General features: G+C 45.9%; 1 protein-coding gene across 2 annotated transcripts in view; it reads left to right on the top strand.

Annotated features, from left to right (window-relative positions):
• SDK1 (sidekick cell adhesion molecule 1) overlaps window positions 1-25397 on the top strand; it is a 2285003-nt gene that overhangs the window by 1707833 nt on the left and 551773 nt on the right. For both annotated transcript variants that reach the window (XM_085629198.1, XM_085629197.1), the window contains 3 exons: window positions 9983-10092; window positions 13450-13600; window positions 15969-16206. In XM_085629198.1, the coding sequence (XP_085485324.1) occupies window positions 9983-10092; window positions 13450-13600; window positions 15969-16206 (499 nt within the window). The remainder of the gene's footprint in view (window positions 1-9982; window positions 10093-13449; window positions 13601-15968; window positions 16207-25397) is intronic.

Below are 25397 nucleotides of genomic sequence, written 5' to 3'. Positions count from 1 at the left end.
AAAAATTATGGAAGACAAGATGAAAATATATGTCTTTATCTTATTTTCTCTTAGTTGCAAGCTTCACATCATAAATACAATACACTAGGATTTTCCTTCAAAAGAGCAGGTCAAATAAACAATGCTACTTCGGAATTTCAACAAATAGGTTCAGGTCATCATTAAGCAAAGAATAAATAGATGTGCAATAAATATAGACGGCAAATAAATACAGTCAGACAATAAATACAGTGCAAGAATAAATTAGTGGAAGACAATAAATAAAGCACCTTCAATAAATAAGGTAAAGCAATCAATGACAATTACAGATCAGATCATTTTCATGAGGTCACTTGGTCTTACTTTGCCCATACACGGCTTATGGTCATTTGGATGGCATGGGGGTGTCCCACCTAGATTGGTCAAGGCTGGGGCCTAAGCTGAGGCAGAACAAGGGTAACCTAATGATCTGGCCCTCCAAACTACACAGCCCCTCACAGATGTCACTGCACCAGTCTCAGTTCACCCCTGGCACTCCCAGGCTGGTTCTAACACCCCTCTAGCCCCTAGAATGGTCTTTCAGGGCTCCACGGGGCCTTAGACGCCCCCTCTACCACTTACTGTCCCTTCCTCGACGATCGGCTCCGCTCGGCGCCGTGTCGACGTCGTGAGGCTGCTCCGGATCGATGTCGCTGGGCGGCCTCGACTCGATGTCGCTGGGCGGTCTCGACTCGATGTCGCTGGGCGGTCTCGACTCGATGTCGGTGGGCGATCTCGACTCGATGTCGCTGGGCGGTCTCGACTCGATGTCGCCTTCCGGCGTCGCAGGGACACGGTCTCCCCGCTTCCGGGTGTCTCCGGAGTGCGATCTCCACTCCCGACCTCCGGCGCGCTTCACCTCAGTTTCCGGCGACTCCGGTGGGCGGACTTCACTCCCCCGTCGACGCCTCACCTCAACCTCAGGTGACTCCCTACTCGACCTCCGGTGACTCTCCACGACCTCCGTCGGCGCCCTCACTCGACCTCCGGTGACTCTCCACGACCTCCGTCGGCGCCCTCACTCGACCTCTGACGGCTCCGGGTACGACGTCTGCTTTCTGTCAGCGCCGCTTCTCTACCTCAGGCCCCAGGTCTCCAGGCTTCTCGACGTCAGGACTTCAGGAGGACACTGCTGAACAGGTCAGGAGCTTGCTGTTCTTCCTCTTTAAGGCCTGTTCCAAATGTTCAGGTCCTTAAGATGGTTCTTCTGGTCTTGGTCCCACACAGGGCTTTAGGCTGGGCTTGGTCAGTAGGGACTAGCATCAAGGGTGGGTTTCTGGACCCCACTCCAAGCACTGGTTTCCACCCCTGCTGCCTTACTCCGTCCTCCTTCTATATCTGGTCTTCTCTCCTCTCCAGTCAGATGCCAACTGCCACTCTGAGATGGCCTCCCAACATTCTAAACTGCCTCCCACTATCACAGGATTCTAGAATGTTCCAGGAGGTTCTGTAAACCTCCAGTGAGTTCTGGTGATGTCACAGGTGACAATGGATGGCCACCATTTTGTGTCTCAGGCCCTCAGACAGAAGTTCCAGGGGTAGGGAAAATGGCTCCCTGACTCTGCATCAACACTAAAAAGTCTGGTGGTTCCCAAAAAGGAAAAATTATAACAGGGTTTGAGGCAGAAGTGGGACAAAATAAATAATGATAAGGAGGGACCACCCAAAGGGCTGACAGGTCTAACACGCACAATTAATGATTTAGGAGTTCCCCTAGAAACTCAGACACATGGCACTCAGACTGTGATTGAAAGATGGTGTCCTTGGGCGGCTTTCCTCTTCAGAGATGCTTGATCGAGTAGTCAAGACCTAGGTCAATGGAGAGGTGGTGTGTGGTTAGAGATCAGATACAGGTGAACACAGTTATTACAGTTATTAAGGAGGGAGCATCGCTAGATAGACCTGTCTTCTTGTTAAAAAGGCATGTTTAATAACATGTGAGATATATAAAGTACAGAAAAAATCAGTAACAGAAGTCTCATAGTTCAATAAGACAACAGAATATAATAGATCAAGTGCACCCAAGTTACACTCCAGTGGATCGTGAGCTCTGCTGATGATAATCCTATTTGGAAACAGGGAGGATTGCGTTCCGCAGAAAAGCATTACTTCTAATGCAATCTTTACAAGCAGTGTAACAACAGATTTAAGAAATAGTGTCTGTGTGGAAAGGCAGTGGGATTGTGATACAGTAAATTCAATGGTCTTGGTGCACTCAATGGAGAGCAATGGGTTCCAAGTACTTTATGTTATGCAGCAGTAATCATCAAAGGGATGGCCCCTGCCTCTCACGGTCTCCCACCATTTTCTTTCGTTCCATACCATTGTGACAGTGTTTTAAGGTGACCTGCACAACCCGCACGTCTTGCTTCCGTAGTGTTGCGGTGAATCCCAACACGCTTCCAGTTATGGGCAACTTTCCTTACAACAGCGTATGACTTTCCTAGTGAGCTTGGGTCACACCTCTTAGGGCCTGATTTAGATCTTGGTGGATGGATTACTCCGTCACAACGGTGACGGACATCCCATCCACCGAAATATAAATCCCATAGGATATAATGGTATTTATGTTTCGGCGGATGGGATATCTGTCACCGTTGTGACGGGGTAACCCGTCCGCCAAGATCTAAATCAGGCTCTTATTCCGCCGACCTGTGGTTCTTTCCACCCTTTTCCAAGCTCAGTGTGCAGAGTCTTACTCTGATCCATGAAATCACATCTGACTTTAATTACACGCACCAGGCAGCTGCAGAGGCTGGCCAACTATTTCCCCTATATATCCCCTTCTCTTTGTTGGTGGGAATAGTGGGATTGGTTATTAGTCCCCAGCCAGGTCTCACTAGTCCATCAGCACCTCAGGGTCATACTCCTTCCCTTCCCTACTCGGTTGAGTCTTTGGCCTTTATCACTTGGCACAAGAGACTAGTTCTTACCCTCCAGTGCGGGGGTCTTGGGCAACTCTCCCATCAGTAACCCCGACTTTATCCACAGTACCCTATGGTGCGATTTTGGGGTTGGAAGCAAACCCCCAGTTTTCTGGTCTGGTCTTTCCTTCTGTCCACTTGCTTTTATCACATTTCCGGGCATTCTTCAAGGCCATCCCTATCTGTACTTCAACTGGGCTTTTTGTTCAGCGGTCCTGCATCTCTTACCTCAGCACCATGCTCTGTATTCTAGTTGGTGCCAGTCTTGGTGTCCTTCCTTTGTATCACGCACATGTATGCCTAGTTTTTCTTATTCTCTGTTGGATTCTGAGCCTCTGTTTCTCCTTCTGAGGGCAGGGCTAGTACAGCCCTGGTACCAAACTCTGCTCACAAGACTTACAAGTAAATTTCACGAGGACAGATGAGCCCCACAATTCCAGTTTCCGTGCTGGTGAATGAAACTGTCGTGGGGTTCGGTGTGAGAACAGACAGAGATCCTGAACAGGTTATCTTCGCTTCACAAGAAGCCTTTTCACCTGGCTCAGTTTCCTGAGAATATTCAGCGAAGTAGTCGGATTCGGATTGTGAAGGGAATGCCACAACCCAGCGGTATGGAAAATGTTACAGGGTTCCCTTTCCTGTTCTGGGAAATCTATCATTCCGCTTACTACTAGAGAAACATGGGTACCTGTAAAGGATGCTGGGAATATATTTTCTGTATTGGCCAATGGAGAAGAAGATGCAACAGTGAATCAATCAATGCCTCCGCAGGTCTGCCTCGCGGGTACCCATCCAGGGTTTAAAGAGTTGCTCTACGGAGTTGATAGTATATGCCCCCACCCCCTAATTTCATGACCATTATTCCATTGGTTGAATAGACTTCCTCATACATAGATCTCTCAGGATGCCATGGTCCATTCATGAGTAGTTTATCCACTCCTGGTTTTTCTTGTCCTTCTGATACTTTGTGATGGATTTGTTGTGGATGAACATGACCAAAGATGTAAGAACTCAAAGACAACTGCATTAAATTAGTGACTCTTGCATGGAACAGAAATAAACTTTTTGGGAAGAAACTTGTTTTTTTCCCGGGGTTTTAGACATCAGTATTATTTGTAGCATAAGATTGTGAGGATGTATTTTTTTCGGGAGAATGCAGCACTGCATATTAGACACTTTTTCACATGAACCAATTTTTCAGTAGAGTCTGTGATGCAGCTCTGCGGCTTACGGGAAAGGTAATTTTCTCAAATCGTCCCTGTAGGCATTTAAATTCAATTATACTTGATAACTCTCAAGTATTTGTGGGAAATATATTCAGGTGTTTCCAAGCAACACAGTGAAACTGTCGGTGTCGCGTTGTTTCACCGCTCTAATGGAGTCTGAGATGTGGAAAGGTATATAGTTTTATTTTTTGGGCTGACATAGTGTCACTTACTGCTGACTGTATCATTTATTTAATGTGCGTGTCACTTGAAACTAAAAATACGGTCTTGCGGTACCGACAGCCATGGTAACACGAGGAGTCAAAAGGAATATGCTATCATAGAGAAGAGCGGAGGAAATCAATGCATTCATTCTTCAACACAAACCGTGGTGCTTCCAGGCCAGCCTCAGGCTTCTTTGAGCTCTGTGCTCCGTGTGTAGAGGAAAGGAGGAGCCAGGGCCTAGGAGGATAATTCTTTCAACCTCACTGAACCAGATGTAGAGTCCAGAATAACAGAAAATGCGCCTACCACTTAATAAGTAAGGTAGAACCTTCCAAGTATTGGAATCTTGGAAGATGATGTGTTATCCTCAAATGCCACTGACAAATATTCCATTCTGAGCTTGATGGATATGTCAACTGCTCAACAACAATAGCTGTGATTTAAAAATTAAAATATATTTCATTCTACAATGCTTCATACCACCATTCTTCCGTTTCTAAGCGCTGTAAGCAGCAGAACTTACAATTCCCAATTTATTGGTGCTCAATGTACTAATTACAAAAGGATGGATTTCTTAGTCTGCCTAGCCACGGACTTTAACTCATAAACTGCACATCACTTCAGAAGCCAGTGGCAAATGTAAATAAAGTCACTGTGCTACTAAGAAGGCTTAATTATTTAATGGAAAAGGGGTACGGTATCCATTTTGATTTCATCAATGCTATATGTTCAAAACTGTTTTTTTACCTTTAAAAAGATGTATGGACAACTTCACAATGTTTGCAAAGTTTTTTTGTTTTTTACTGATTGATACTTCACAGAAAACAATAAGTATTATTTTTCAGCGCAATGGCATTGGTGGAATATCCCAGTTGTCTACCTTGCTGGTTCAACACATACTGGATAGCAGTCCAGCTCCTCCATTCTCCACAAATCGCCAATACACTGCCATCCAAAACACCATTTCACACTCGAAATAACACTTTATCACTCTCATAACCACACCATCCACATCACCACTTGCCGCTATACCATCATTCCATTCCGAATACCTTACATTGTAGCACTCCTCTACAGACCCTATTCCCTTGAACCTTAACTTCCAATTATCCAGATATTTGCTGTGAACCCATTCTCACCGCTCTTCACATTTCCACACTATTAACCACAACACCACACTTTTTAAAATACATTGTAAACATCAACCAGTCAACAGTAGCATCAGAACTACTGACTCAGTGAGCTACTAATACTTCCTGACCATTCTAAAATGACCCATCAGAACAGCAGACCTATCTTATGACTCTTTCCATGTTGCATTCATTGAAGCAAGCATCACAGCCATCTATACCACAACACACAAGACCACTCTGCTTATATACAACTCCAGCACTTGCTAAGAAATAAAAATAAATAGACCCAGTAATCAACTGACCAACTTCAGACCCCTCCATGCAGCTTAAGACAGCCAGGACTCAGAGCTGGACTGAAATCCTTCAACACCTTTGAAAAGAGATTTTTTTTGTATGTATGTATGTAGTGTATTTGTGAAGTGCAGGAATCACCCCAGAAGGGGTATCTCCCTCCGCGCAGTCGAAGAGGGAGAGTCAGACAGGCACAAGCCACCACAACTTAGGCTTTGAACAATTCCGTCTTCAGGAGTTTTCTGAAGCGAGTGAGACTGTGGCATTTGCACAAGTTCTCCGGTAAGGTGTTCCAGTATTTCGGGGCCAGATAGGCAACCGTTTTGCCTCCTGATCGGATTTTCCCAAAGCGCGGGACCACTAGCAGCCCCTTACCTTCCAATCTGAGACGGCGGTTCGGACAGTAAATTTTAACCTTGTCTGCCAGATAGCATGGGTTCGCACCATAAACAGCTTTATGGGCTAGGCAGCAGAGCTTAAATGTTATTCTCTGGCGGATAGGGAGCCAGTGGAGGAATTTCAACAATGGCGCTGGGGAGGTGCGCGGTGGTTTCTTGAGGGACAGGCATGCGGCCACATTTTGGACAGTCTGCAAACTGCTAAGCAGAGATTAGTTCGCGGCTGCTAATAGAGCATTGCAATAGTCCAGGCGACCAATGATCAGAGCCTGAATTAGGGTTCTGCGTACAGAAAGGGGCAGCCATAAGAACACTCTACACAGACTCAGAGTATGGTAGCAGGTCCCTACAGTGGCCAAGATTTGATATTTCATAGATAGCTGTGCATCCAGTCAGACCCCTAGATTTTTGGCCACCGAGGTGGGAGAGGGAGCAGGGCACAGCACTGTCGGCCACCACTCAGGGGACCAGGCGGTTTGTGCAGCGCCAAACAGCAAGATTTCTGTTTTTGGTCGCATTTAGCTGTAAGAAATGTTCCGTCATCCACTCTGATATGGCTAACATGCCCTTAGCAAAACGCTGATCAACTAGCTCCATGTCTTTATCAAAGACAGGAGTAGTTACGTGTCGTCTGCATAAGAGAACGGGGTAAAGCCGTACTCCCGGATGACTTTAGTAAGGGGGGCCACATAGATGTTTAACAAAGTCGGCCTCAAACAGGAGCCCTGGGGCACCCCTTATTAAGCTTCAGGGTTTGCGATCGAAAAGGACCCAGGTTTATGGTCTGCGAGCGTTGGTCTAAGAAGCTTACAAGCCAGTCAAGAGCTTGTCCCTGCAGACCAGCCTCACTCAGCCGCAGTATCAGTTTCTGATGAGAGACCGTGTCAAAAGCTGCTGTCAGATCCAACAAGACCAACAGCACAGCTTTATTATCATCCAAGGCCAGTTTGATATAATCAGTGACCCCGATGAGAGTTGTCACTGTGGGGTGATTGGCTCTGAACCCAGACTGCGAGGGATCGAGGATACCATTGTCCTCGAGGTGGTTCATTAATTGGGTATTAACATGACTCCCTGCCATTTTACTCAGGAGCGGTAGGAGAGAGATGGGACGAAAATTGGAAAGTACTTCGGCCGGCACCTGCTCTTTCTTCTTAATCGGAAGCACTTGGGCGGTTTTCCAGTCAAGAGGCGGGCTACCCTCACTTAAAGAGGTATTCATGATCTCAGCAATAGGGGCGGCTAGGAGAGGGGCGAGGAGAGCATGTTTGCGGGCAGGCATTACATCCAGAGGGGATCCTGATTTCGCCAATCTTAGCATGGCTTCCACCTGCGAGACCTGAATAGGATTAAAATAATTCAGGGCTTTACCTAAGCATTCTAGCGGTACAGATTCAGAGATGGAAGGCATCACAGGATCAGTGATTTGAGAAAAACTATCTTGAATGTTTAGGGAGGAGATGTGGCCTAGTGGCTAGAACTGTCTCCTTTTGAACCTGGGGATCCAGATTCTAATTCCATGCTCTGTGTTTCACACTACATCGTGCGATTCTGGGCAAATCACTTAGGGCATAATTACGAATCTGGCGGTCTGAGGACCCCCAGGCTTGTGGTGGAGCAGCTGTGCAGGAACCTTGTGAGGCGTTCTCATTGCGGTGCTTTTTTTAAAGGCACCGCCATCTTTGAAAGGGCACTGCGGGGGAACCGCCACGCCGCCTTCCAGACTACAAAAAAACGTGTAATCTGGCGGGTGGGTGGCAGTGACTCTTGTTGGTGCAGGGGCGTGACAGTGGTGGGCTGCCCACCCCCGCACCACCAGAAGTCATATTCTGGCCCTTAGTCTACTTGTGTCTAAAAAAATGTGAATTGGAATGTGTAAAAAGTATTTATCTAATCACTTAATCTGCTCGATCTTCTAGGTCCTCTCCCATTCCCCCAAGTAATGTACAGTACTCCATTGTGTCCATGATAGGTTTGCCTATATACACACCAATATATACATCTAGGGGCTGATTATGATGTCGGTCGGAATGGCTCCAAATGGCATTGGGGGCGTCCAAATCCGATTTGTAACCGGTCTTTCCGACCAATTCAGAAAGCCTTTCGTCCAACCTATTACGAAAGTCACAAAGTGCTCGGACTTTCCAACTCGGTTCCGAACGGATGCGGAGTAATCGAGTCGTTCGAAGCCGACTCGTACAGGTCTACGGAGCGTGTTTCCGACCGACGTATTACGATGTTGTATTCGGACAGCCTTTCCAAATCGATTGTTCTGACATGGATTGGCTGTCGGAATCCGACTTTGGGGGACCGTAGCAGGCCCCCTTTACCTGGAGCCTTCCGAATGGGGACCATGGGGGTACCCATGGGTCCCCTCTTTACAACCATGCACAGTGTGGCAGACACCATAGGGTGCCAGCCACAAGGTGCACGATTTTCCCCACCCACCCCTTTCTTCAATGGGAGCCTGTGTATTCAGTCGGAACACAGGCTCCCATTGAAGTCAATGGGAGTCCGACCGAACAGTGTTCGGAAACATCGTAAGTAGTCAGTCAGACTCCCCGAATCCAATTCGGTCAGACACCATTCAGAGACCGATTCGTTCAGAATGCTTTCCGACCAACATCGTAATCAGCCCCTTAGTGTGACAAACACAAGAGGCTTTGCAATAATCCAATGTTGCTACTATCTACACTCATCCGTATTTACAGAATGCGTTCTGAACTGAACTGTGATTTAGTTTCATTATTAAAGAACCAGACCTGCCAACTCACACAGTGCCACTGTGTGTCACACAATATCAGCTCCTTTTACTTGTGTCATTGGTGAGGAGCCAATATCGCACAGTGGCAGGAACAACGAGCTAAAAAGCACTTTTAAAAGCCCACGTCAATTATGGGGGTGTAAAAACACCCCAAGACGTAGGCACCAGCCTCAGCAGGCTTGTTTTTAGGAGGAGGGGTTTCTGTGGGGGAGGGTGTCCCTTTAATGCCACGCCCCCTCCTGACACAGTGATATATATATATTTTTTTTAGTGAGGTTGGCAGGTCTGAGACCCCCATTGATGAAGGCCTAGGTACACAATGTATGCTGGCTTTTGCTCAACTAATATTTAATAGTTGAATATCCCCTCGTTAAGCACCATTAAAACATGATCTTCCAGCAAAAGACAGAGAAAAGGCCAGGAACTGAAGTATTTAAGAGTCTGACACCAGACTTGCAGTTTTCACTAAATTTCAGAAAGATGATTACACGTTTATATCATTCATATTCCAGTCATACTACTTACATGTGATGCTTTGTGTTTTGCAAACCATTAGTTCATCTATCCTTGGTATTAACTAAGCTGTAGCACATATGTGCATGCTACCTTAATATGCATCTCTGCGGAAATGTGATATTTTAGTCACAACAAAGTAAGTATTGGTGAAGCCAACCTGCCTGATTTGGCCAATATGTAGAGCTCTGCAAAGATAAGAGTGATAAGGAACTGCTGTACCACATCACCAAAACCATTGAGTCCAGTCTGCGGCACAGTGTAGCCATCCACAAAATGATGTATTGATTCCCTCAGTGCTGGTAGTAGGTCACCAATGCTGTATGTGGCCAGTTGCATAAAAGGTAACAATTCTGAGGGTATTGGAAAGCTGTTTTTCTTCATCTAATACAGTATGCCAGGGAACACATTTACTGATTTAAAAAGATTTTCAAATTAGATGATTCTGGCCAATGGCCATTCTGGAATTGCTCTGCATGAATTTAACACTTCTGTTTGTTTCCCCGCTCAGGTTGGAGTGACCGGAGATGAAGAGGAGTGGGTCAATCTATATGAGGTGGAAAATGAATCTGATGCCCAGGTGCTGGAAATTCCTAATCTTACTCCGTACACTTATTACAGGTGAGAACACCTAAATTCCCAATTTCACGCCATACATTTATTACAGATTAGAATGTCACAATTCCTAATCTTACTCCATCCACCTATTGAGGATGAGAACACCACAATTCCTAATCTCACACCCTACTTATATTACAAGTGAGCACACCTCAATTCCTAATCTCACTCCGTACACTTATTACAGGTGGGAACACCTCAATTCCTAATCTCACTCCGTATACTTATCATGGGTGAGAAAGCCTCAATTCCTAATCTCACTCTGTACACCTATTACAGGTGTGAACGCCTCAATTCCTAATCTCACTCCGTACACTTATTACGGGTGAGAACGCCTCAATTCCTAACTTCACTCCGTACATTTATTTGAGGTGAGAACGCCTCAATTCCTAATCTCACTCCATACACTTATTACTGGTGAGAACTCCTCAATTCCTAATATCACTCTGTACACCTATTACAGGTGTGAACGCCTTAATTCCTAATCTCACTCCGTATACTTATTATGGGTGAGAAAGCCTCAGTTCCTAATCTCACTCCGTACACCTATTACAGGTGTGAACGCCTCAATTCCTAATCTCACTCCGTACATTTATTACGGGTGAGAACGGCTCAATTCCTAATCTCATTCCGTACATTTATTTTGGGCGAGAACGCCTCAATTTCTAATCTCACTTTGTACACTTATTACAGGTGAGAACGCCTCAATTCCTAATCTCACTCTGTACACCTATTACAGGTGTGAACGCCTCAATTCCTAATCTCACTCCATACACTTATTATGGGTGAGAAAGCCTCAGATCCTAATCTCACTCCGTACACCTATTACAGGTGTGAATGCCTTACTTCCTAATCTCACTCTGTACACTTATTACGGGTGTGAACGCCTCAATTCCTAATCTCACTCCATACACTTATTATGGGTGAGAAAGCCTCAGATCCTAATCTCACTCCGTACACCTATTACAGGTGTGAATGCCTTAATTCCTAATCTCACTCTGTACACTTATAACGGGTGTGAACGCCTCAATTCCTAATCTCACTCCGTAAATGTATTATGGGTGAGAAAGCCTCAGATCCTAATCTAACTCCGTACACCTATTACAGGTGTGAACGCCTCAATTCCTAATCTCACTCCGTACACTTATTACGGGTGTGAATGCCTCAATTCCTAATCTCACTCCATACACTTATTACAGTTGAGAACACCTCACCTTCTTTCATCTCCTTTTGCTTTCCCCAGATCTGTGAAGGTAGCGAGGGGCTATGACGATTGTCACAATTGTAGATCTGATGTGAGTGACTCCATGATTTCACATCTAAATCCTTACATTTTGACAAGAAGTCTTGAGAATTCACACTGAGTGCACTGTCATTTTTACTGCAATCAATCTGGTATGGTTCCAGAATATTGCTGTCGAAATATAGTTGGCCATAAATATTTTTCAAAATACTGTTTACAGTATTGGCCCACTGGTGGTAATTGCTGAACCTCTGCACCTAATGGAACGAGATTTTTGTAAGACGTTTTAGGACATATTTACACCAGACTATATTTCTGACAATATTCTGAAATATAGCAGTCATTCTAATCACCTATAATATGGTGCGACAGATTAAGTAGAAGCGGCCAGATGCCTCGTGATTTTTGTCAAAAGCTGTTTGTTAACTCTTCATGGGGTAGATACAACATTGCCTTCCAGCATTCTGCCATACATGGAAACAAAACAAAAAAACATTACATTTGGTGCCAGAAATGGCGACCAAATTATCCAGGCTTCTCATATACTGCTTTTAAAAACTGTGCATGTCTATTCAGAAGTGGTCGACAGAGCGTTGGCAATCTCAAGTGTGGAGAAATGATGAGAGGACGTCTGTAAGGTGGCCATCACAGGCGCTTAGCACACAGCCACACCACACACGCCGATATCTCTGCGTTTGGCAAGGTTTGTAATACTAAAGGCCTTTCTCCGGCTACATATGTAATGGATGCACCGCAAGGAAGATGTTCAAGATGTTACGTATTCATAAACCCTAATGAGCCACTGAGGGACCTGATCAAAAGCTTCTGGTGTTGGCTTCTCTTCAGAGAAATAGAAGGTGTCCATTTCCTGGAGTACTTCCTCCACCGTATTCACTGCAGCCATTCACTGCAGCCTCTGTCTTTAGAAGGCAAGTTTTGAGTCTACAGACCGGTAGCTGCTGTGCTCATAGACTATCTTCTGCGCCACGTGGCATGGTCACAAAATAGACATTGTTGCCCTATCTAAAGAACCCAAAGCTAAAGATATGTTCCACCTCTTAAGTATCCAGGGGATAAATTCCAGCCTCTATATATCCTGTAAAAAGGATGAGCTGCGTCTTTCATTAAGTACAACTTAATATGGTCCTCATTCCCCTCCATCCAGAGAATGAAGAAAACCTGTTGTATGGTAAGTCCTTCTGCTCTTCTGCCCCTGAACTCTGGAATGATCCACTGTTGTCTACACATGATCAATTTGGCCTTCAGGAAGGCCCACAGAAACCTCCTTTCTGATAATATTGGTTTTGAGGCAGTGGGGGTTTTGTTATGAGTGTCTCACGCCTCGATGCCTCTATGTGTACAAACGTTATAAATAAATAAATAAAAAATGAGGCGCACAGTTTGGTATGTTGTGTAAGTTGAAGTTCAACAATGTATCAGTTATCCTGCCATACTCTCAAAAGTCATCCTCTTCTATGTTCGTCATCAAAGCCTTTCTCTCTTGAATGCAACAAGCGAAAATGTAGTTTCTATGATGTTAGCCGCTGAGCCTTCAAAATGTCCTTGTGGATGAAATGCTTGTCAGCTATTTGTTCTATCTAAAACCGAGACGTTTTAAGGCATGGGCAAAGTGGGCTGTGTCACTGGTCCCCCGCCTTTCTAGGGGCCCCATCATTAAGCTTTCATGACAGTTCCAGGCAGTGGCATAACACAAACATGATGTAGTTCCCGGCATAATATGAAAAGCGGCTCCCAGGTATCTAATATCTTATAAATATTCAACGTCATTGCATTGAATGGAGACCCCCTGAATGACTGGGGTCTGCTTAAAGGTTTGGGGTCAGCAAAAAGGGTTGTGATGGGGGCCAGCGAAGAGGGTTGTGAGCGATCAGATCATAGTAGCAGAGAGCTTGAATGAGCTGAAAATGAGTAATAAATTCAGAGTTTTTTCGTGCAGGGGGCGCAAAATTATGTTTGGCCCGGGCCCCTAAAATTCTTAAGATGTCCTACATCTAAAATATAAATTTTAAAAAAGTAGCTGAAGAGAATTGGTTGATATGGCCTGTCCGTCTTGAGCGTTGCATTCTAATTTGCTATTGTGCTGGTTCTTGCTTCAGGTTCCGTATGCGACAGGTGAATATAGTTGGTGCGGGACCTCTCAGTCAACCATCTCGGGTGATCCAGACCCTTCAGGCACCTCCAGATGTGGCACCAGGAAGCCTGACCCTACGCACTGCCAGTGAGACAAGCCTGTGGATCCGTTGGGTGGTAAGTGGGCACAATCTGAAACGTCCTTGCACAGTTCACAGACTAATTATTCGTAACTAAAGATGTTTCTTGGATGGAAAGGTTATATTAAAGAATGCAAGCATATATGTTTCGACGTAAAATGATTTGCAATAAAATCAATAGCGCAAACATATCCTAGAGTTCCCAGTCGCTCTGCTAATTGAGTCTAAAGTCAGTCAGCAGGAAATCAGCAGGTGACGCGGTCACTGAGGACTTCTGAATATTTATAGGGATGTCTGCGCGTTTATAGGGTAGCAGGTTTGTTATGAACTAAATAGCGCAGCCTGCCCACAGACATGATAGATGGGTCCTTTGGTTCTTTGGCTGGCGTGTTCAATTTGAAAGAGTACCAAATATGTTTTACACCTCACAGCATCATCTATCCACCAAGAGTGAAGTTCAAAGTAACAGCGCTGGAAAATGTTGCCTTAGTTGTTTAAATCTTATTTTTTACTAACTGCGCTTTCTCAAAAAAAACACTTGCTATAGCTAACAGCCTTGCCTTTGACAGTTCACATCAGTCAAAGAATAGGCTGTTACCTGCAGTAAATGGGATTTATGCTAGAGGAAGGCCAGCCAAGACCGGCTCCGGCCTAGCTTGGGCTGAGTCTGACTCTCTGGCTCAGCTATTGACCCCACGGGACTGGCAAATGAAAATAGTCAGTCCCGGCATGCCAGGTACTGACAGTTTCTTTCCCTAACACTATTTTTGATTGACAAAAAATGCTAACTGTTTTTCTACGTCATGTCATTCAATGCAGAGTTTGAAACTTGAGATTCTAAATTGAAACTCAAACTGAAGAAACTTTTTTTTACATTAAGAATGGTTTTCCTCCTATTTTTCCACGATTTTTGTTTCATGATTGACTTGGCACGGTTCTAATTTCTGAACTATCTACCCCTGCACCACCTATGTATGTTATATTGATTTGTGTACCGCACTAATCACTTGAGAGGGTATCTAGGCGCTTGGGCAGGTGTGTAGGTGTGTGGTCCCCAATGTGCTTCTACAAAGAGCCAGGTCTTCAGCTTCATGCGGAACTCAAGAAGTGATGAGGAGGCTCTGACTTGTTGAGGGAGGTCAGTCCATGTCTTGGGTGTGATGTAGGAGAATGAGCGACTTCCAGTTTTGCTTTTATGGATGCGGGGCATTTTGGAGTTGGAGGCAGAGCTTAGGTGTCTGGTGGGACAGCCCACACAGGTGTAGGACTCACGTGCGGAGTAAAGTTGCCTATTTTTCCTAAGTTCTTTCTAAAGGGTGCATGTCTTATCGCAAGTTCAACCGCCTGAGTTAAACCGACTATTACAAACAGGAAAGGTTTCCTTCCAGACATTTTCTGAAAAACTTTAGGTGATTGTCTGAAGATCAAAAGACGAGGAGTGGATAATTCCATATCTGAGGAACCCAACACCGATAAGGCCAGACTCCAGCTCTCTTCCCCCATAAAACAAAAAGCATCGAGAGCTCGGGGAAGGAGACGTTTGAGGAAAATGTAAATCAGTTCATTCAGGTATTTCAGATGTAGCTTTGAACGCAATTTTACACTTTGAAGTTATGATATTAACATCCACTTATACACACATCTAAAAAAAGTTGATTGTATGAATAATTGGGAGTTGAAAGAAAAGGTGAAGGTCGTTTTATTATTTTTTTTTATAAGAAAGATTGAGAGCCTATTGATAAAGTATATTTCGCTCTTTTCAGTCTTCCTTGCAGACCTGAGTTGGGACAGCTGATTTAAGGCAATACAATGCGCATGAGCCTGTCAAATGACAAAAACAAAAATATATGTGTTGTGTTTTGACAATTCATCAGTCACTTCGATTTAAGTGCGTTCATCCGTTACATATTCATTCTTTGTTAAAAATGAAGTGCCTAGGAAGCCATGTTGCTAAAGGGGCATTTCTGGCAGTGGCTGTGACGTCACTGGCACGCAATCCGTTCGGTTGTCTTCTGCAGTGACATTACAATGCCTTCCGCTTTAGCACTCGGCTATGCCTTGGGCCAGCCAAGCAATGCCTTAGCAACGTGGCCAATCACAGGCAGGACGCGTGGTTTCAGCCCCCTCAGTTACCAAGTAACACGGTGATATGACCCCCGAGCCCGGAAGAGAAGCCCTAGGTTCACCAAAAGTTGCTGTTTGTCGCCCAAATGGAGTGTTTTTATTCTCACCTTACACGAGTGGAGCGTTTATTCCTTAGATTTCAATATAGGCCTTCCTGGTGTTTTCATGCCTACCTGCATTACCCCCACGTCACGCTACATGTCTGTATACCTCCTTTGCCGTGTACGCAGGTTTCCGAGCATGGCGTTTTGAATAACACCTTTCTTTGGTTTCCCCTTCAGCCTTTGCCCGACTCGCGGTACAACGGCAACCCCGAGTCCGTGGGCTACCGGGTGAAGTACTGGCGGCCTGACCTGCAGGGCCCACCGCTGACACAGGGGATCAACGACAGGCTGGAGCGGGAGTACACCGTTGAAGGGCTGGAGGAGTGGGCCGAGTACGAGCTGCAGATCCAGGCCTTTAACGCCATCGGGCCTGGCCCGTGGAGCGAGGTGGTCAGAGGTCGCACCCGGGAGTCAGGTACGAACCTCAGGCCTTTGTCTCTGGATGGCGTCAGCGCCGCAGTGAATGGACTCGTCATTTTGCGCTTGGACCTGCTATATTATGGGTTATATCTCTATATTGAAGTCATCAAAATACAATGAATAATCATACCGTTTAATGTTATTACTCGTTTATAGAAAAAAGTGCTGCAGGCGGTTTTCAGCTTGTGGCATTTACTATTTTCGCCCTGTATTTTCCTCATGCTCAGTATACAGCCTTGTTATGTCTGCTGCACTTATGATAGTGCTGCTAAGATTGCTATGTGCTAAACGCCTGATAAGAAATCATAGGTTCATGTCTGCAGGGTTGACTTTGCCTTTCATCCTTCAAAAGTTGAATGCCATTAGGTTGGATATGTGTATCACGTTATTCAAGTGCACGAATACAATATAGCTCATGGTCTGAACTATAACCTGCGTCAATAACCCACCTTTCTTTTTTACAGCTAACGGCGACCGAGGTGAGTATTTTTGCCTCAAACACATCTGTGTAATAAACACAGCGTGTGCATTCCAAGCTGTGCATCTTAATTGTGTTCCTGGTGTTTGGGCTCACGGCTTCTGCCAGCGATGTGCAGCATCACAGAGCTCTGATGTTAAATGCTCAGTTAACTGAGTGCACAACGAGAGGCCTACGGGTCACAAGTTCAAATCTCAGCCGTTCTTCCTCAGCCTTCCACAATTTTTGGGATGACTGCTGTTTAGGTCTGTAATTGTAACACCTATTATTCAAGAGACTCGAGATCATCTCGTTTACGGCCGAGGCTGTGTTGTAAGCATCACTTCTTAACTGGTATTGGCCCCTCATCTGTTTGCGGTCTCTGCATTTCGTTTCTGCCCTCCATTATGGTATATGGCATAACTGCCTATGCGCGTCTGTAAAGTTAACACAACTTTTCACTCTTTTGCTGTCGTTCTGGTATGTGAAGTTAAAGAGATTTATATAGCGCTGTCTTTCTACTGCTGTCAGAGTTAGGCGCCAACTGAATTGGATTCAGCGGATGTGTGGTTAGTATGCTGCTCTCTGAAGGATACTTCTACCTGCATATTCCTCACCTCTGCCTCTCTTCGGCGCGGGATTGGTTCTGGAAAAGTTGAAATAGCTCACCTTCGCCAACAGGTGGTGCTGCAGCTCCGACTTGTATTCGGTATACTTATACCCTTATATAGGGCCACCCTGTTGTATTGGCCTGTTCCTTTTTTAGGTCTCGCCTGACCAGCGCTTTAGCGCTGCTCTGGCGAGACTTATAGTAAGCGCGTTTTGGAAGTGCAAACAGTGGCTTTGCAGGCCTCCAACTACAGTGCATGTGACCCGTCCGGGCGCGCGCACCATTTGGAGTCCTGCAACCACTTGTTTGCTTTCACTTTAGCCGTGATTCATCGCACCATTTGGCAGCCTGCGTGCCCGCCCCCACTCCCCCTCCCACTTCGTCAGCTTCAGTGCGCGCTTGTTTGTTCTGGAGACTCAGCAAAGCGGAAATGGCTCATTGGTGCCAGTGGACGCGCTGCGCCGAGAAGGCCCCGAACACCTCGTTTGTGTTGGCAGTCACGGGAGGACGGCGCTGATTTCATTGGCACCGGCCCCTGCGGCCTGCGTGTGTTGCGGAGCAGCGCTGTCTGCCCTCCCCGCCCCCTCCGCCGGCCCCAGGGAGCGCGTTTTTCATTCCTCACACAATATCCACTTCATCGTCCGCTCAAAGGGTCTCTTTATTTCTTCACCCCTCGGACACCCCTGCCAAAAAATATTTAAAGCGGCGAAAAAATATAAATATATATATAGTGCATGGGCCACCTCAGCCTAGCCGCGCTCATGAGCCTTGGTATTTCCAGCCGAAGGGGAGCTGGAAACCTGAAGCCGGCAGCGACTTCGCAGACGGATTCCTTTCTTTCCCCAGTGCGGTTGAACAGTGCTGCTGTGTTGTCGTACGGCTGTTGGCTGTAAAATCCAGGCATTGTTGGTCGTTTTTACACGGTGTCTGTCGGCTTTGACTGCTTGGTTTCGTTGTCCTTGCATCCATCGCCTTCAGCTGAAGGGAGGCGGCCTGGTGCTGACTTTTCACGGTGGCGGCGCAGGGCTTTGTGTGGGCAAACAGTTGCTCGCTGCCGCATTCTTAGCATGTTCGATTACATCAGGGATAGGCTGTAAGTCAGTGTTATAAGATGTTTGGGGCCTTTGCTGTATTTGAGGTTGGAAAGTCGCAAGTTTACGTTGCCCCAGTATTGTGACAGCCTGTGTGAATGCAGCATATGTGTTTTTTAGGGAGGCGTTGGGTCAAGAGTTATTTATGAGATTGTGAACATTTTTATGTAACTCATGCATGCCAGTTACTTGGCATCTTAGCACTTTTGAGAAGAGTTTGTCTGTAGTTCTAGGTTTTCCCAAAGAGAAATATATGGGTTGAATGGGTAGTGTATGTGGATAAATTCTGGCCCCAGTGATGTCTGGGTTTGTGTTGGGTTTTCATTCCGTGCTATCTCTTGTGGGGCAGATATAGTTTTGAGTTGTCTCTACAGATGTCTCCTAGCAGGCGTGTGGGTCTACTAACCTGTTACCTAACGTGGGTCATCTCTGGTGAAGCAGTCTGACGTCTGGGATCCCATGATTGGCCCCGGGGCCCAGGAGCCTCTCCTATGTTGTAGTGCTGGTAACCGAGTGAGACGGTGTAGTTTGTTGCTGACCCTTGTATAGATTTTCTTTATCTAAGCCTAGTGCTGGGTTATTATTGAAGTTATCCATTCCATCCCTAGATTATGACATCATCCCTAAATTACCGACTGTCTCTTAGCATTCCATTGGAACTTATTACCGCCCAGTAGCAAGACCGGAAATTACTGCATTCAGAAAAAAACAAAGCAGCAGGTACATAGCATAGGTAACGTTACACGGACATGTGCTTTCCCCACTTAACCCTTGCGTGTTTCGACTTGTTTGTGCACACATGGCTTGCTCCTTTCTTATATCATCACTCTCTTCCATATATGCAGAGTTCAGTTGAGTTTTGTTTTCAATTCCTGATTTCAAGTCCAGCTGTCTAGTTGCAAAGAGATATTGGAGACTTGCTAAAGCCTCCAAAGGAATGCTTTCTGCACACTGCTAACTGTTGGCTTTGTGTTACTATTGGCTTTGTGTTTTGTAGCTCCCATTTGCATGCTTCCTATATGCTGGTTTTATTTATGTTTGACTGCCAAGCATGTCTTTGACCCTCCTGTAGAGCATAGCTAGTTGACCACTTCTCTGACTGGCTCCTTATATTCTTCCACGAGTGCTCACTTTCTGGGAACTTTTTTTTCTTTTTCATGAGGCAAGCCACAAGAGTACATGTGTTTTCAGTTCTCTCCCTTGTATACTAGTTCAGGAATCAGTAAACATGCAGAATTTCTTTGAAAAGGTTTCCTGCCTCTTGTCTTTCCTCTTGACTGATTTTACTTCTCTCTGCCACCCCAGTTCATCATTCTCTCATGCCTGTGAGGAAATATGTTCTGCCTATGAGCTTGTTTATTTTAGTCAGTGCTCTTTACTAATAGCATAATCTAAATAATACTCTTCCTCAATTTCACACCCATGCCATAGCTGCTGGAAGTAGGACAGTGGGGGTGCTGAGGCACCCCAACATCACTATGCTGGAGTTAAGAAGTGAATGAGCAATAAACAGGCCTTTACATTTGTTTTTATCTTTTCACATTTGCTGTGCATTCAAAGACAGAAGTCAAATGTTAGGCTCTGTCTTCCGAGGGAGGTTGGTGTTTGCTTTTCTTTCTCTGACTGCAAAGCTAGAGGATTTACGTGGCAATCTTGCTGTTTACTGGGGATGTAAAAGGAAAGGATGTAGGATGTTATATCTTTCTAGCACACAACATTTAAATGCCAGTAAACAAAATGTTTCAGAATATATCTGATTTATGAAAGCACAAACCAAAGCACATTTTTAGGTCTCGCGAGCCAAAGGCTCGAAGAGACATTTTATATCTGGGCTTTTTCAAAGTGCTGCCGTGGCCTAAAGCTACAGTGCACGTGAACGTGCACGCGCGCAGCGCCATGTGTCTTTCCTCCGTAGCGATCGTAATCACGATCACTTTCACGGGCTCCTCTGTTGCTGGCATTCCCCCCTCCCTAGTGCTACCAGATGCTGCCATGGCCGGCCTAGAGCTTTAGTGCATATGTGCCGGCGCGCGCTTTGCGTGCCTCTCTCCGCGCTTCAATTCCCTCCCCCTCCCCGACAACAGATCTCCACTTTCGCGCGCACTCACTCCCGTTGGCGGCTGCAGCCCCCTTCGCCCACCCCTTTCTTCTTCAAAATCTGTCTGTCCTCTGACCTTGATTACTATCTGCTTTCCATTTCATCCGTCTCTCCCCGCTGCCTCACTGCTTCCTCCATCCTGCCCTCCCACACTCCTCACTACTCAGTCAGTCTCTTTTAAATCGTGCACACACTGCAATACAGTACATAGTGCTGCGAACTGAGGACTAAAGCCTCATTAATAGCCAATATCGCTTTCTACTGCCGCGTGCCGCTCGCCTCTATTGACGTCACATTTGCTGGTAGAACAGACTGCTCAGTGCAGAGTCTTTTTCCCCTTAATGCCCTGATTCACATCTCCTTTAATTATTCATAAATACTTTTTTATGGGGAGTAAATGCAGCGCCTGTCATGCGTGCTTCTGCTCTTGGAGAGCAATGTCTGTTTTGCCGTCTGGTGCAAAAAATATTCCTACTGATAGGTGACGGGAAAGCATTCCTCATAGCTCCCCCGCAGCCTTTCCACACTGTGCATCCCTCTGACAACCATTTCTGAAACACTGTTTAAATCGTTTAGTATTCTGCTCTAAGCTTTCCTACCTTTTGAAAGATTCTGCATTGGAAGGCTAGTCAATTACAATGCACATTACCCAAAACAATTTGAAGCTTGTTACTGTTATGTTCTTTACACATTTATTTTATTGTTTCTACCACTGTGGCTTGAAGTGGGATTACTTTCCCCTTGTGTGCCACATCAGAAGTAGGATTTCTTAAAATAGTCTAACTTGAAGCATTTCGTTTTCGCTTTTTAAGAGTGTGCTTCCTTCTGAGCACAAGCATATATGAATCTACTTTTTTGTAGAAAATCGCTGCTGTGATCTATTCCCCCATCTTTTTCTTTCGTCACATAATTTTATTTATAGCACGAGCCTAGGGCACTGGAACGTTTTACAACAGAACCGGTTTACGTTAACATTATTTCCTGGGCACAAAGAGAATACGTGTTTTGCCCAAAATCACATGCTGCTGAGCTGAAGTCGGGATTCGAACCTTTGTGCGCCAGTGATTCAAGGTCGGCAGCTACAGTCACTAGATTTAATGACCCACACTGGTGTGGGAAGTGTGTCCCCCTTTCTAGAACTATGGCCGCTCTCGTTTTGGGGAGGAAAATAAATCCAGACTTACTTCTCCACAAGTTTTTGAAGGGCAGCATCGTAACAGTCAGCGTTTTATTCTCGGCTCTCCCTTTAGAGTTCCCTTGACGCTTTAGCTCCCGTGGTTTGCTGGAGGGTTTCTGATCCTTGTTCATCTAGCTTTTGCCACGTCTCTCATGCACCGCTCTGGGGTGCATTCAATTGAAGACCAGAGCACTATTCGGACATCCTTTTTAAAGATGACTGATGCCTTCCTATCCAGACAGCTTTAGTGTGCCACTATCCCATCAGCATTCATTTGAGGTAATCCATCATCGAACCGTGCCGAAGTGCCTCATCTTTCATGGTGTGGCTGCAGGGAAACGCGGCCCCAATCCCTGTGTTGAGAAACACATGCTCAATAATCAGGTAAGCATGTAAATAATGTGATGAATCTTTGAATGGCACAAGTTCCTTACGTTGTGTGCTGTACCTGACTGTTTGCTGTGTTACCACACATGCAATCCAGCATGAAAATGGTGTTCCCTCTGGGAAACATATGTGCAGTGCATGCTAAAAATGTGTTCTGTCACCCACTCGAACCCTCAGAGGAAAAGAGCCCATTACAATTGTTAGTAATGCTCTAATTACCTTTCCCCCATTATTTTATTGTATGTTATATGGTTTGTCCTTACATACACATGTTAAGTGTTGCAGTGCCTTACTCCAAGCCCGAGACTTTCTCGTCCTGGCAAAGAGCGTTGACTCGTAAGTGCAAGTAAACATGGCTAAATCATGTTGACGCATTAAAAATGCATTTGCAATGCAATAGGTCTCGCATTTACGCGAGTTTAAGCTATTAGCATTGTAAATGACAATATGTTTTATTTACGTTTCAAAAACCAAAACATAAATAAAAGGCATTGTCATTTACAATGTCAATAGCTCAAACTCGCGTAAATGCGAGACCTATTGCATTGCAGATGCTTGTTGTGCCCTTCAACGCAGATCCGGAGTTCATTTCCGTACAAAATGTTACTAGAAATTTAAAGCCTTGTAGTGTGTTGGCAGTATGGCTTCCATGGAGATTTGAACATTTATGCAGTATAATTCCTGCTACGTCATTGAGCACTATCGGAGTCAGAGGCGCAACTAGAGCCAAATTTTTTTTGGGGGGGGGGGGGCGGCTGAGCAAAAATTTCGGGGGGGGGGGGCTGAACTTTAAGCAATAGGCAAAGTGGAGCTGCAGGGGCTCTTAGAAGGGGTGAAACAACAGCGAGGCCTCATTAACATGCAAATGTTCTTTTAAAGAACTGTGAAGTGCTCGGGTGCGGCTTTTTTGCCCAGAAGGTGTCTCATCCCGGACTGCCACACACAGCGGGGGGGGGGGGGCGGGGGGGGGGGGGGCTGAAGGCCTTTGAGTCCAATGGGTGTTGCGCGCCTGATCAGAGTGAAAGGCAAAACTCTTCATAACTTGGACCCAGGGTCAGCTTTAGTGTAATGCGACCGATGCGGCTGCACTCTGCTCTGACCTTGGGAGGGTTGGGGCGGCAGTGCGGCACTGACATCAGGGGTGGCGGCCGGGGTTGAGGATAGCTGTGTTTAGCAATAACTTATGATTCAAAAGCACCTGCTGCAGAGTTCCTTGTGCGTCCAGCTTTCAGGCAGCAATAAAAATGTAATGATAACCCTTGTGATTAATGTTCCTGCTAAAGAAGGAGATCATCTAGTGGCAGTTTTGACTGCCTTAAAGTAGCACAGAGGGTTAACATGCCTGCTGCAAAGAACAGATCTGTATTTTATGTGGAAAGCTGAGTGGAATAGTAAAGCCATCCTTTACCAGCGCTTTGAAAGAAATGAAAGGTATTTAAGAGACGAGCTTTGGAGAGATGAAAGGCACTTTTACCAGGGTGGTAGTGCGGAAATCCATCGGAGGAGGTCATATAGGGGGCGCCAAAAAGATGTCATACCGGGGGCCACCAGCGCTAAAGCCGGCCCTGGACTGACCCACCACAGTTGTGAGTCCTGTTCCATACCCTTCTCTGGCTTTCATTCGATTACTAACTTGTTGAAATGGGCCTCTTCCAATGACAAGTTGTGCTGCATAAAGCACTGAAAGAGGGCGTCTTCTACTTCTCGACAGGCTTCCCGCTCAAGGTGGATGTCTTCCAGTCAGTGACATTATTTGGTGGAGATGCTGTTGGCGCCGGACTCTGCTCCGGTGCCAGCTCAAGGCCCGGAGCCCTGTATTCTCTTTCTAGAGTTTCCAGCACCCAACACTGACTCCGCTCAGATTGCGGCTTTCACTCAGGCTAGGCTGGTCATCTTCTCTGTTCCAGCTCCCACTGGTGCAGTTTCAAGCCTTCATCCGGGCTCTTGTCAGCAGGTCTATCCCTGGTGTTGGTGGACCCCTCCCTGCCCCCTTTTGATGCAATTCCAGCAGCACCTGTTCCGATCCTGAAGGCCTTGTCAGATGCCCAGGGCCGGACTGCCTACCGGGCGTTTTGGCATGCTGCCGAGCTGGGGGCTGATTTCGTTGATGGGGACCTGCGTGTGATGAACGAAATTCATTTTGCCTTGTTTATTTCGAAGCACACGCAGGTCTCCATCAACGAAATTAGCCCTCACCGCAGTGACATCAGCCCCCAGCTCGGCAGCATGCCAAAACGCCCGGTAGGCAGTCCGGCCCTGCAGGTGCCCCTCATGCACTGTTGCCAGATCTGACCTCTGATTGTGGATCCCTTACAGAAAGTGGCACACTTTCCAAAGACTATGGCCATTCTAATCACATGCAGATGTAACTCCCAACAGTTGATGAGGAAGAACTCCTCTACAGACCCTTGTCTCAGTCTCAGCAGTTTTCTCATCTAAAGAAACTCTTTGGCTCAGATTTTGACCTCATTCAGATGCTCGACTTCACATGCCAGAAGGATGATAAACCAAAAGACACACAATTGAATGATGGAATGCAGAACAAATCAAAACATTCACCCCCAGTCAAGAGATCTGGGTTAAATTCAGCATTCTTTTGCTCACCATGCCACCCCAGTTTAGACCTGGCCATATGCAAATTAGCCTTGACACTGTGCCTCATGGGAACAGTCCAGCCCAAACTGCCAAGCCAGGTCCTCCCTGGACCAGAAACAAGCATCCTAGGACCGGTTTCGGGGTATCACCCCTCATCAGTCAGTCTAGCACGAATCCAGTGGCGCAGTGAGCATGGGACCCACGTTTGGGCATACCCTTTCCACTGAGGGCGACAAAAGCAACAGGAACAAATGATGGACGGAATGCTGAACAATGTAAACATTCCCATCCCAGTCACAAAGATCTGGGTTTAATGCTGTCCCCAAGAACCTGGATTGAAGTGTACTTCCTGCCTAACCCTAAACCCAAGGACTTAGAAAGTTTTGACATCTTTTCACCTGAGGAACCACTGAGAGACCAGAACCATCCTGGCTAGCTGATCCGCTGAGGACGCATTGCTGCTGGGCTCAAGTTCCCTGAAGCTTTTTTTATGTTTTAAGTCCGAACATAGAATGCTTCACCGGACCGAGCCTTCCTCATGCATCCGATTGGCATAGAGCTCTGTTTGGGGTGTGAAATTTGAACTCTTCTCACTCTGAGCTTTTCTCTCCTTCGTCAACGGCTTCACCGACATCTCATCCTTCGGCTTCACATCGTTGACGAGCCCATCTTCAACCATAGGCTGCTGCCTTGCTGCCAGCTTTGCTGATAACTCCTGTTTCTCAAATTTTTTCTAAGTCCGAAGATAATTCTTTAATTGTAATAAACCTG

This window comes from Triturus cristatus, chromosome 10 (assembly GCF_964204655.1).
Source record: "Triturus cristatus chromosome 10, aTriCri1.1, whole genome shotgun sequence".
In the NCBI taxonomy this organism is placed as follows: Eukaryota; Metazoa; Chordata; class Amphibia; order Caudata; family Salamandridae; genus Triturus; species Triturus cristatus.
Note: the sequence above shows the minus strand (reverse complement) of the source record. Positions and strands in the feature narration are given on the sequence as shown.